Here is a 13,457-nt window from a genome sequence, read left to right as displayed (position 1 = left end):
ATATTATTTGTAAAGAGGTTAACAGCGGCGTAGCCATGATTTTTAACAGCAGGGGGCCCAAAAGGGACTTTTAAGGAATTTTCTCCTATATTTTAGATAATGTCTCATACATTTACTGTATTTTGGGCTTCTAAAGGGGGGGGGCCCAGGCCCCCTAGGCCACCCCCGGGCTACACCCCTGGGTTTATTCTTGTTCCGTTATATCCCCATCCCCTCTCCCCACCGTACCATATTTACCGCTGTACAAGATGAAGGCTCAGACAGGTAAGACTTCGATTTTTCAATGGTGTTGTGATTGTGAAGATGTTATTGTGTCTGAGACCCGCGTTTGAGAGGTAAAGAAACATCCAGAATTTAGCACAGCAACACTCTAGTACTACAATGATACTTTTTAGATTATAATCAAGAAGTCATGAGATGTCTGTTGTGGAAGATCGCGTAGAAAGAAGTTATCTGACTCAAGTCACGTATTCAACCAAAAGTCTGATTCAAGTTAATACCGTTTGATTAACACACTGTCTGTTACTGTATAAGTGTAGATCTCATCTTGATGAGTCTATCTAAACTTGAGTATATTCACTTAAATAAACTGTGTTTTTTTTCTACAATATTACACCCAAAAAGGAGACGTAACCATAGATACAGCATTTGACAATGAATGAAATTTAGATTGAAATTGCCACGCAAACATAAAATGTACTACGACTAGAATTTTAAAATAGATATATTTACAGTATCCCTTTTGCTTCCAGTTGACTCGTTCATACCCTTCAGGGATTGGCAAGTAACATGGCTTCAGCCAAAAAGTTCAAGCACATCTTCAGTGACAAGAGCCAGAATATAAGAGACTCTACCATAAAAAGACTCAAGCAATTTGATAACATTCGGGGCAAGCATGTGGATATCCCCTTTTGGGATATTATTGTTATCACTGCCTCTGATGCAGCCCAGAAGAAGGCATTTGAAATCCAGCTTGAAGCAAAACTCAAGCGCAAGGAGCTCCCCCTAGGTCCAATATATCATGTTTTTAGTGACCCCCCTGGCCCTAAAGTTGGTAACGGAGGTTCAACAATGATCTGCATAGATGAGTTGCTCAGGATTCATGGAGAAGAGAAACTGAGCGAGTGTAAGATCATGCTTGCCCATGCTGGAGGTTATAGCCAAAGAATGCCCAATGCTAGCGTGCTTGGGAAAGTTTTTACAGCTTTACCTTGGGGTAAGCAGAACACAGTAAAAATATTTACCCTTATTGTTTATTTTTAATGGTAATTCAGCTTTTAATATGTTTTACTGAAGGACATCAAATATAACTTTAATCAGGGTTTTAAAACTTTGAAACCCAACCTATATATACAGTACAGCAGTAAAATTCCAGCTCTTCAAATGTGGATGGTTTAAGCATTTTTTCTAGTGGGGGGTAATTTGTAGGTTAATTCAGTTTTAATACAGGAATAGTTACTGTTTTATACACCCATTTAAAAACAAATATAACATAATTTTAACGCAGAATTCTGAAACCATTTCCGGCTTTATGCACTACACTTATGCAGTAGAGCAGTCAAATTTCAGTACTTCAATGTGGATGGTTTAAGCACTGAAGCATAGTGGGGGTAATTTGTAGGTTTGATTACAGGAATATTTGTCTATCTGTTTTCATTTTACCAATATGCATCTCCATACAGAAATTTTGAGAGTTCCCCTCTTCTCACTATTTCTTGCATACCATTCCACAGACAAAATGATGTGACCAAATGATGTTATTCTACAGGTGACCCACCATACCAAATGTTAGAGATGCTAATGGCGATGTTCATAGACTTTCCAGTCAACATGATTCCAGGAGTTCTGTTGGTGTGTCCAGACACTCTTGAGCTGTTCAACACAGGGATCCAAACATGCTGCTTTACCAAGCCTGGCTTTACAGCACTGGCTCACCCATCACCAATCGAGATTGGCACCACCCATGGGGTGTTTGTTTTTAAAGACAAGCATAATGAGGTATAATGTTAAGCAAAGCACGTCATTAGTTAGAAGTGTAAGGAAATAATGAGCTTAAGGACACATCATCAATGGAAATTGTGAGAAAACAACAAGCAATGCATGCTAATGATAAACAAAGGCGCATCATCAGTTGGAATTATAAGAAAACAAAGAAATGAGTGCAAATGATAAACGAATGTGCATCATAAATTGGAATTGTGTTGAGGTACATAAATCCAACATGGTGCAGAGGCAGCAGTATTGAATTGTCCACGAGGGAGGTGGTATACATGAAAGGTCTGGGGGAATGCTCCAGGAAAGTCTTGAAATTTTTATTTGGTTTAATGTATGACATTACCATAATTAATTTGACTTTTCTTAGAATGTGATGTGTCAAACCACATGCTCCAAGTTTCTACACAAGCAATCAACCCAAGTCATGCGACAGCATGGACTTGTGTTCCAGCAAGATGACCAAGACCATGTTTACACTGATAGCATCTTCTTCATTGATATGACAGCAGCCAAGAAGCTCCAACAGCTTTACTCCAAGATAACTCTTGACTGTGAAATTTGTGCTTATGGGGATTTTTTACAGGCTCTAGGGCCTGAGGCGACAGAAGAATACACTGAGAATGTGGCAAATGTGTCTAAGGTGGAGTCTTCTCTTGTAAAAACGAGGAAGATGATTTTTGATTACCTAAAGGGAACAGCACTTAATGTGCTAGTTCTAAATGAGTCCAGGTTTTATCACCTTGGTACTACAGCAGAGTTTATTCATCATCTTTGTGTTGATCCAATTTTCAGGTAATCTTTTGCTTAATTCCAGTGGTCACTTACAGTTATATTTAATCTCTCCTCTAATTATATTCTGTTGAGTTTGCATTGGCACATAGATTTAGTAGATTTTGTCCAAGGTAAGATTAAGCTGTCTTTTTGTGTGCTGGAAATAAAATACCCCCCCCCCTTCCAATCAATTATACAGTAGTATGACATTTAGGGCATTATTGTGTAGATCCCTTTATGAGAAGCATGGCATTGGTTTGACCTCACTTTAGATAAGATAGCTTATAACAATGATTAAACAAGAGATTCCATTTTTAGGTATGAGACATCAGCATCTGCTGAAGTCTTTGTATCCCGGTCTGGCAACCCTACACACCCTACCCCTGAGAGTAGCATCCTTATGCACTGTCATGTGACTGAGCCTTTAACCATAGGGACACAGACAGTTGTAGAGTACTGCAACATTGAAAGTGGGAGTTCTATAGGAGGGAATTGTATCGTCAGCAATGTGTGTCTCCCAGATGGGGTCAGCATCATGGATAGGACATTTCTGATGACAGTTTGCGTAGAGTTGGGGAGCAGGGCAGGGCTGTTTGTGACCGTGGGATATGGCGTTGATGATAATATGAAGAAGCAAGTGAAGAGTGCTAATGACCTGGATTCGCTAAAGTATTTTGGAAAACCACTTGGTCAAGTTTTCAGCCACCTTGGAATAGATCAGGTTAGTCCCCCCCCCCCTTTTTAATGTTTTCCATACAGTTCACTGCCTCAGTTGGAATTAACTAGCTTATTTATGTTTTTTGTGTGTGTGATTTAATATGGATTTCACACCTTTAGTTAGAACTATTTCAAAACAAAAATATTCCCCTGAAAGGAAAAATATAGAACTATATAAATATAGAATAATCCCAGACGCGCCTTCCACTTAAATTGTAAGAAAATAACGAGCAATGCGCGCAAATACTAAACGAAAGCTCACCAATTGGGATTGCGAGAAAACAATGAGCAATGCGCTCAAACAATAAACGAACGTGCGTCATCCATTGGATTTGTGAGAAAACAATGAGCAATGCGCCCAAATAATAAACGAACGCGCGTCATCCATTGGATTTGTGAGAAAACAATGAGCAATGCGCGCAAATAATAAACGAACGCGCGTCATCAATTGGAATTATGAGAAAACAATGAGCAATGCGCGCAAATACTAAACGAACGCGCGTCATCAATTGGAATTATGAGAAAACAATGAGCAATGCGCCCAAATGATAAACGAACGCGCGTCATCCATTGGATTTGTGAGAAAACAATGAGCAATGCGCGCAAATAATAAACGAAAGCTCAACAATTGGGATTGTGAGAAAACAACGAGCAATGCGCGCAAACAATAAACAAACGCGCGTCATCAATTGGAATTATGAGAAAACAATGAGCAATGCGCGCAAATACTAAACGAACGCGCGTCATCAATTGGAATTATGAGAAAACAATGAACAATGCGTGCAAATGATAAACAAACGCGCGTCATCAATTGGAATTATGAGAAAACAATGAACAATGCGTGCATATGATAAACGAACGCCGTCATCAATTGGAATTATGAGAAAACAATAAACAATGCGTGCAAATGATAAACGAACGCGCGTCATCAATTGGAAATATGAGAAAACAATGAACAATGCGTGCAAATAATAAACGAACACGCGTCATCAAATGGAATTATGAGAAAACAATGAACAATGCGCGCAAATAATAAACGAACGCGCGTCATAAAATGGAATTATGAGAAAACAATGAACAATGCATGCAAATGATAAACGAACACGCGTCATCAAATGGAATTATGAGAAAACAATGAACAATGCGCGCAAATAACAAACAAACGCGCGTCATCAATTGGAATTATGAGAAAACAATGAGCAATGCGTGCAAATAATAAACGAACGCGCGTCATCAATTGGAATTATGAGAAAACAATGAGCAATGCGCGCAAATAACAAATAAACGCGCGTCATCAATTGGAATTATGAGAAAACAATGAGCAATGCGTGCAAATAATAAACGAACGCGCGTCATCCATTGGAATTATGAGAAAATAATGAACAATGCGTGCAAATGATAAACGAACGCGCGTCCTCCATTGGAATTATGAGAAAACAATGAGCAATGCGTGCAAATGATAAACGAACGCGCGTCATCAAATGGAATTATGAGAAAACAATGAACAATGCGCGCAAATAATAAACGAACGCGCGTCATCAAATGGAATTATAAGAAAACAATGAGCAATGCGTGCAAATAATAAACGAACGCGCGTCATCAATTGGAATTATGAGAAAACAATGAGCAATGCGTGCAAATAATAAACGAACGCGCGTCATCAATTGGAATTATGAGAAAACAATGAGCAATGCGTGCAAATAATAAACGAACGCGCGTCATCCATTGGAATTATGAGAAAACAATGAACAATGCGTGCAAATGATAAACGAACGCGCGTCATCAAATGGAATTATGAGAAAACAATGAACAATGCGCGCAAATAATAAACGAACGCGCGTCATCAATTGGAATTATGAGAAAACAATGAGCAATGTGCGCAAATGATAAACGAACGCGCGTCATCAATTGGAATTATGAGAAAACAATGAGCAATGCGTGCAAATAATAAACGAACGCGCGTCCTCCATTGGAATTATGAGAAAACAATGAGCAATGCGTGCAAATAATAAACGAACGCGCGTCATCAATTGGGATTATGAGAAAACAATGAGCAATGCGTGCAAACGATAAACGAACGCGCGTCATCAATTGGGATTATGAGAAAACAATGAGCAATGCGTGCAAATAATAAACGAACGCGCGTCATCAATTGGGATTATGAGAAAACAATGAGCAATGCGTGCAAATAATAAACGAAAGCGCGTCATCAATTGGGATTATGAGAAAACAATGAGCAATGCGTGCAAATAATAAACGAACGCGCGTCATCCATTGGAATTATGAGAAAACAATGAGCAATGCGCGCAAATAATAAACGAAAGCTCGTCATCAATTGGAATTATGAGAAAACAATTAGCAATGCGCGCAAATAATAAACGAACGCGCGTCATCAATTGGAATTATGAGAAAACAATGAGCAATGCGCGCAAATAATAAACGAACGCGCGTCATCAATTGGAATTATGAGAAAACAATGAGCAATGCGTGCAAATGATAAACGAACGCGCGTCATCCATTGGAATTATGAGAAAACAATTAGCAATGCGTGCAAATGATAAACGAACGCGCGTCATCAAATGGAATTATGAGAAAACAATGAACAATGCGCGCAAATAATAAACGAACGCGCGTCATCAATTGGAATTATGAGAAAACAATGAGCAATGTGCGCAAATGATAAACGAACGCGCGTCATCAATTGGAATTATGAGAAAACAATGAGCAATGCGTGCAAATAATAAACGAACGCGCGTCATCCATTGGAATTATGAGAAAACAATGAACAGTGCGTGCAAATGATAAACGAACGCGCGTCATCAAATGGAATTATGAGAAAACAATGAACAATGCGCGCAAATAATAAACGAACGCGCGTCATCAATTGGAATTATGAGAAAACAATGAGCAATGTGCGCAAATGATAAACGAACGCGCGTCATCAATTGGAATTATGAGAAAACAATGAGCAATGCGTGCAAATAATAAACGAACGCGCGTCCTCCATTGGAATTATGAGAAAACAATGAGCAATGCGTGCAAATAATAAACGAACGCGCGTCATCAATTGGGATTATGAGAAAACAATGAGCAATGCGTGCAAACGATAAACGAACGCGCGTCATCAATTGGGATTATGAGAAAACAATGAGCAATGCGTGCAAATAATAAACGAACGCGCGTCATCAATTGGGATTATGAGAAAACAATGAGCAATGCGTGCAAATAATAAACGAACGCGCGTCATCAATTGGGATTATGAGAAAACAATGAGCAATGCGTGCAAATAATAAACGAACGCGCGTCATCCATTGGAATTATGAGAAAACAATGAGCAATGCGCGCAAATAATAAACGAAAGCTCGTCATCAATTGGAATTATGAGAAAACAATTAGCAATGCGCGCAAATAATAAACGAACGCGCGTCATCAATTGGAATTATGAGAAAACAATGAGCAATGCGCGCAAATAATAAACGAACGCGCGTCATCAATTGGAATTATGAGAAAACAATGAGCAATGCGTGCAAATGATAAACGAACGCGCGTCATCAATTGGAATTATGAGAAAACAATGAGCAATGCGTGCAAATAATAAACGAACGCGCGTCATCAATTGGAATTATGAGAAAACAATGAACAATGCGTGCAAATAATAAACGAACGCGCGTCATCCATTGGATTTGTGAGAAAACAATTAGCAATGCGTGCAAATGATAAACGAACGCGCGTCATCCATTGGAATTATGAGAAAACAATTAGCAATGCGTGCAAATGATAAACGAACGCGCGTCATCAAATGGAATTATGAGAAAACAATGAACAATGCGCGCAAATAATAAACGAACGCGCGTCATCAATTGGAATTATGAGAAAACAATGAGCAATGTGCGCAAATGATAAACGAACGCGCGTCATCAATTGGAATTATGAGAAAACAATGAGCAATGCGTGCAAATAATAAACGAACGCGCGTCTTCCATTGGAATTATGAGAAAACAATGAGCAATGCGTGCAAATAATAAACGAACGCGCGTCATCAATTGGGATTATGAGAAAACAATGAGCAATGCGTGCAAACGATAAACGAACGCGCGTCATCAATTGGGATTATGAGAAAACAATGAGCAATGCGTGCAAATAATAAACGAACGCGCGTCATCAATTGGGATTATGAGAAAACAATGAGCAATGCGTGCAAATAATAAACGAACGCGCGTCATCCATTGGAATTATGAGAAAACAATGAGCAATGCGCGCAAATAATAAACGAAAGCTCGTCATCAATTGGAATTATGAGAAAACAATTAGCAATGCGCGCAAATAATAAACGAACGCGCGTCATCAATTGGAATTATGAGAAAACAATGAGCAATGCGCGCAAATAATAAACGAACGCGCGTCATCAATTGGAATTATGAGAAAACAATGAGCAATGCGCGCAAATAATAAACGAACGCGCGTCATCAATTGGAATTATGAGAAAACAATGAGCAATGCGTGCAAAGGATAAACGAACGCGCGTCATCAATTGGAATTATGAGAAAACAATGAGCAATGCGTGCAAATAATAAACGAACGCGCGTCATCAATTGGAATTATGAGAAAACAATGAACAATGCGTGCAAATAATAAACGAACGCGCGTCATCCATTGGATTTGTGAGAAAACAATTAGCAATGCGTGCAAATGATAAACGAACGCGCGTCATCCATTGGAATTATGAGAAAACAATTAGCAATGCGTGCAAATGATAAACGAACGCGCGTCATCAAATGGAATTATGAGAAAACAATGAACAATGCGCGCAAATAATAAACGAACGCGCGTCATCAATTGGAATTATGAGAAAACAATGAGCAATGTGCGCAAATGATAAACGAACGCGCGTCATCAATTGGAATTATGAGAAAACAATGAGCAATGCGTGCAAATAATAAACGAACGCGCGTCCTCCATTGGAATTATGAGAAAACAATGAGCAATGCGTGCAAATAATAAACGAACGCGCGTCATCAATTGGGATTATGAGAAAACAATGAGCAATGCGTGCAAACGATAAACGAACGCGCGTCATCAATTGGGATTATGAGAAAACAATGAGCAATGCGTGCAAATAATAAACGAACGCGCGTCATCAATTGGGATTATGAGAAAACAATGAGCAATGCGTGCAAATAATAAACGAACGCGCGTCATCCATTGGAATTATGAGAAAACAATGAGCAATGCGCGCAAATAATAAACGAAAGCTCGTCATCAATTGGAATTATGAGAAAACAATTAGCAATGCGCGCAAATAATAAACGAACGCGCGTCATCAATTGGAATTATGAGAAAACAATGAGCAATGCGCGCAAATAATAAACGAACGCGCGTCATCAATTGGAATTATGAGAAAACAATGAGCAATGCGTGCAAATGATAAACGAACGCGCGTCATCAATTGGAATTATGAGAAAACAATGAGCAATGCGTGCAAATAATAAACGAACGCGCGTCATCAATTGGAATTATGAGAAAACAATGAACAATGCGTGCAAATAATAAACGAACGCGCGTCATCCATTGGATTTGTGAGAAAACAATTAGCAATGCGTGCAAATGATAAACGAACGCGCGTCCTCCATTGGAATTATGAGAAAACAATTAGCAATGCGTGCAAATGATAAACGAACGCGCGTCATCAATTGGAATTATGAGAAAACAATGAGCAATGCGTGCAAATGATAAACGAACGCGCGTCATCAATTGGAATTATGAGAAAACAATGAGCAATGCGTGCAAATAATAAACGAACGCGCGTCATCAATTGGAATTATGAGAAAACAATGAACAATGCGTGCAAATAATAAACGAACGCGCGTCATCCATTGGATTTGTGAGAAAACAATTAGCAATGCGTGCAAATGATAAACGAACGCGCGTCATCCATTGGGATTATGAGAAAACAATGAGCAATGCGCGCAAATAATAAACTAACGCGCGTCATCAATTGGAATTATGAGAAAACCATGAGTAATACGCGCAAATAATAAACGAACGCGCGTCATCAATTGGAATTGTGAGAAAACAATGAACAATGCGTGCAAATGATAAACGAACGCGCGTCATCCATTGGATTTGTGAGAAAACAATTAACAATGCGTGCAAATGATAAACGAACGCGCGTCATCCATTGGAATTATGAGAAAACAATTAGCAATGCGTGCAAATGATAAACGAACGCTGTCATCAATTGGAATTATGAGAAAACAATGAACAATGCGTGCATATGATAAACGAACGCGCGTCATCAATTGGAATTATGAGAAAACAATGAGCAATGCGTGCAAATGATAAACGAACGCCGTCATCAATTGGAATTATGAGAAAACAATGAACAATGCGCGCAAATAATAAACAAACGCGCGTCATCAATTGGAATTATGAGAAAACAATGAACAATGCGTGCAAATAATAAACGAACGCGCGTCATCAATTGGGATTATGAGAAAACAATGAGCAATGCGTGCAAATAATAAACAAACACGCGTCATCCATTGGATTTTATGAGAAAACAATGAGCAATGCGCGCAAATAATAAACGAACGCGCGTCATCAATTATAATTATGAGACAACAATGAACAATGCGCGCAAATAATAAACAAACGCGCGTCATCAATTGGAATTATGAGAAAACAATGAACAATGTGTGCAAATAATAAACGAACGCGCGTCATCAATTGGGATTATGAGAAAACAATGAGCAATGCGTGCAAATGATAAACGAACGCCGTCATCAATTGGAATTATGAGAAAACAATGAGCAATGCGTGCAAATGATAAACAAACGCGCGTCATCCATTGGAATTATGAGAAAACAATGAGCAATGCGCGCAAATAATAAACGAACGCGCGTCATCAATTGGAATTATGAGAAAACAATGAGCAATGCGCGCAAATAATAAACGAACGCGCGTCATCAATTGGAATTATGAGGAAACAATGAGCAATGCGCGGAAATTATAAATGAACGCGCGTCATCAATTGAAATTATGAGAAAACAATTAGCAAAAGATAACAAAGACATTACAGTGTATTAGTACTAAATAAACTAAATAGTAATGGAATTTTGACAACCACTCTACTCAATTTATTTCCACTATGTTTGACTTATTTCAGAGCGATTGGGATATGGTAACCCTGTGGCATGCCCGCCTGTTTCCTGTCTTCACTGACCAGCGGTCCTCAGTACTTCACACACTCGAAATGATCCAATCATTGCGAGAGGGAAAGGAGTTCAGTCCCCCAGTAGCTGTCCTCGAACACAGGCATACCGATATACGGCTATCAATGGCTGATATATTGGTTAATAAAGATGTGCAGGGGACCTTGGATTTGAGAGAGATTCTAAGGGAGAAAATTATAGCTTCAATTTAGATATTTTTGAAAAATTATATTTGACCATTTTATACTAAAAAAAATTTCATACGAGCTACAGCCCGGAAATTAGAAATTATAATTCCTTTTAAAAATCATTTCTCAAATGTGATTTCTCTCATGTCTTCCTCATAATAGAGTGGTTTTTATTAGCCTGCTATTATTCGGGCTTATTCGGAAATGCTTTTGATCGGATATTGGGAATTCTGTGGATGGCGCACCCTCGCCCCAGCGCACCTCGGCCTACGCGTCCGCCACAGAATTCGCAATATTCGAAAACAAAACATTTGCGAATAAACCCAAATGAGAGCAGGCTAGGTTTTCATAAACATGTGGAACAAAGTGCATATAGTCCAAATGTAGTTAGGCCAGCACAAAATAATAATAAAAGGGTTAGTGTATTCCACGGGTATACGGAAACCACTCATTAATAGATTGCCTTGTAAACACTCTGTGTTTATAGCAGTACATAAATGTGGATGTCATGGAAATACAAAATTGTGTATTTGGATGGAATGCAGACCAAAAGGGGACTTGCGCTAAGAGATCACGTGACCTTTCTGGGTGGCAAATTCAAACAAAATAATCAAACAAAAAAAATCTTAAAAGACTGCGCCCGTCACACCAGAGAACGACAAAAAAATAAAATCTTTAAATGAAACAACTCTTTCTGAAAATAAGAATTCTGACTTTTTTTCGTAAGCGCTGAACAAGTTGCTTTTTGTTGCTGATATTTTGCCGCTAAAAGTTTACCCAAACAGTCACGTGATCTCCTTATTGAACACTACTAGGATCAATATATCCTGTGTAAATTTGTTTTTTATTTAATGGTTTTTTATTTTAATTTTATTTAATTTTTATGGGATTCATACTGTACTTGTTTAAAAGCATCCTAGGATGCCCGCGCATCTACTCGGCAAACGGTGGCCACGCGTCTGAAATATATGTACGTGTGGTTTGCACTATTCGTCCAACTCGGATAACGTCTTTATTTGTTTATTTTAAAAAATACTGTACAAGATATTTAAAAAGGAACTAAAAAAAACAACCAATGTTTGTATCTGTTATCTGATTACAATGCTTCACAATATATAAAAAATTATAAAAAAGAAAATTATATGCTTGTACACAAAATCTGTTCATATTCACTCTGTCTTGGGCCATATGTACGTTTAGTGGCTGTTGATGCGGTGCCGTGATAAACAGACGGGTTTGCAGCCTTTACTCCTTTTCTGTAACTCACCGCAGCAAGACCATCCTCGATTTTGAGCATAAGATCCCGTATGTTGAGTTGTGACGCACGTACGAGTCTTGAGTGCCGCTCGGGGGACCATCGTAAAGCATCGGAGACACCGAACGTCTTCGAGCTGCTTCGTGAGCACTCGGATGCATTGCGTTAGTCCTCGGATTTTCTCCTCGCTTCTTCGGTTTTCTTCTTGGGCACGTTCCGAGTCATGTAACGCTCGGTTAAAAATGCTTCTGAAATCTAACGAATCCAGTCTAGTGAACAGTTTGGGTTTAACCTGAATTCCCCACTCAATATCAGAAACAGCCGCTTCTTCTAAGCATTTATGCTCCCTCAAAAGCTGTCGACATTCGGGAAATTCCTCCGAATCCTCTTCATCCCAAGAAACGACAATCTTCAACTTGTCGCCATTCTTGAATAAGTCGTTCCGAGCTCCGAACTCCAAGACTGAGCTCAAAAACTTGTAGTCGATAACACTTCGGCGAAACATTGGAGATTTTGTCAAAACCCGCCATCTATATGCAAATACTGTAACAGCTTTCGAAAGCAAGTCATCAACGCCTAGGAAATTAGTATTTTGAATCACAGGAAATATATTCTTCTCGTGAAAAATGGAATCCGTCTCGTTGGCAACCCCTGTGTACAAATATCTCAAAATTGGTTCAAAGTCGCATGGCGCCGGCAACTCTATTGCAATTTCGTCCATAGAGTTTTCTCGGAACTCGTTGTTAAATAAAGCCCTAAAATACTCGCTTCTTAAAGCCAAATAATCACTATGACAAAAAAATCGCTGATTTCCAATACAGAGTATTTTGTCTGCAAACCTTGAATTATTAACGAACTTCAAGGCTTCGTTACCGTTGACGATTCTGAAGGTTTCGGAATTTGCTGCTTGTGTTATCACAGCTTTGTTTTGTAAAACTTGCACGGTGAGTCCTGCGCTGCTCAATTGACCGAATATCGCGTTAAGCTGCTGTTGAATATTGCGTTGAGCTTCGTTACCGAGAAGGCTTGAAGAGTTAAGAGCCATTTTCCACGTGTGCTCTACGCTGTCTCTACTTCTGTCCGGTTTGAGCGGAATGCAAGCTCATTTTTGACGGCAAGGCTGATCACTTGAGCATACCTCTATGACATCACACTCACGCGTTTTCACGTGCGTTGTATTCATGTTATCACAGCAGAGGTCTTATGCAACTAAAACATATATTGATTTATTTCACCAGTATATTTGCACTTCTACAAACTAATCATCTATCTTCCGATATTTGCATTTAACTTTGTCAAATCGACAAAAAGTGGTTTTAT

General features: G+C 38.9%; 2 protein-coding genes across 3 annotated transcripts; one reads left to right on the top strand and one right to left on the bottom strand.

Moving 5' to 3' along the window:
* The first annotated feature begins 251 nt into the window (after positions 1-251).
* On the top strand, positions 252-12,040 carry LOC116618002 (fucose-1-phosphate guanylyltransferase). Of its 2 annotated transcripts, none has more exons than XM_032381216.1 (6): positions 252-335; positions 753-1,216; positions 1,769-1,998; positions 2,363-2,787; positions 3,085-3,487; positions 10,649-12,040. In XM_032381216.1, exons 2-6 carry the CDS (start codon positions 790-792, stop codon positions 10,904-10,906), a joined length of 1,743 nt encoding a protein of 580 aa, XP_032237107.1. In that variant the 5' UTR covers positions 252-335; positions 753-789; the 3' UTR covers positions 10,907-12,040. The 2 variants fall into 2 exon arrangements, with proteins under 2 accessions (XP_032237107.1, XP_048586307.1); XM_048730350.1 differs by having other exon boundaries at positions 269-335; positions 775-1,216.
* LOC5511852 (kelch-like protein 40) lies at positions 11,887-13,296 on the bottom strand. The gene has a single exon (XM_001632211.3). The coding sequence runs from the start codon at positions 13,180-13,182 to the stop codon at positions 12,079-12,081; it is 1,104 nt and encodes a 367-aa protein (XP_001632261.1). The 5' UTR covers positions 13,183-13,296; the 3' UTR covers positions 11,887-12,078.
* Positions 13,297-13,457: the final 161 nt, after the last annotated feature.

This window comes from Nematostella vectensis, chromosome 7, assembly GCF_932526225.1.
Source record: "Nematostella vectensis chromosome 7, jaNemVect1.1, whole genome shotgun sequence".
Taxonomy (NCBI): domain Eukaryota; kingdom Metazoa; phylum Cnidaria; class Anthozoa; order Actiniaria; family Edwardsiidae; genus Nematostella; species Nematostella vectensis.
The sequence above is the reverse complement of the archived record's forward strand: the minus strand, read 5'-3'. Positions and strand labels throughout refer to the sequence as shown.

What these genes read in the sequence shown, in the direction of transcription:
- LOC116618002 (XM_032381216.1), top strand. Translation starts at nt 790, where the DNA reads ATGGCTTCAGCCAAAAAGTTCAAGCACATCTTCAGTGACAAGAGCCAG. An exon ending in TTAAAGACAAGCATAATGAG is followed by an intron (nt 1,999 to 2,362) that starts GTATAATGTTAA and finishes GACTTTTCTTAG; the next exon opens with AATGTGATGTGTCAAACCAC. An exon ending in GCCACCTTGGAATAGATCAG is followed by an intron (nt 3,488 to 10,648) that starts GTTAGTCCCCCC and finishes GACTTATTTCAG; the next exon opens with AGCGATTGGGATATGGTAAC.
- LOC5511852 (XM_001632211.3), bottom strand. Translation starts at nt 13,182, where the DNA reads ATGGCTCTTAACTCTTCAAGCCTTCTCGGTAACGAAGCTCAACGCAAT.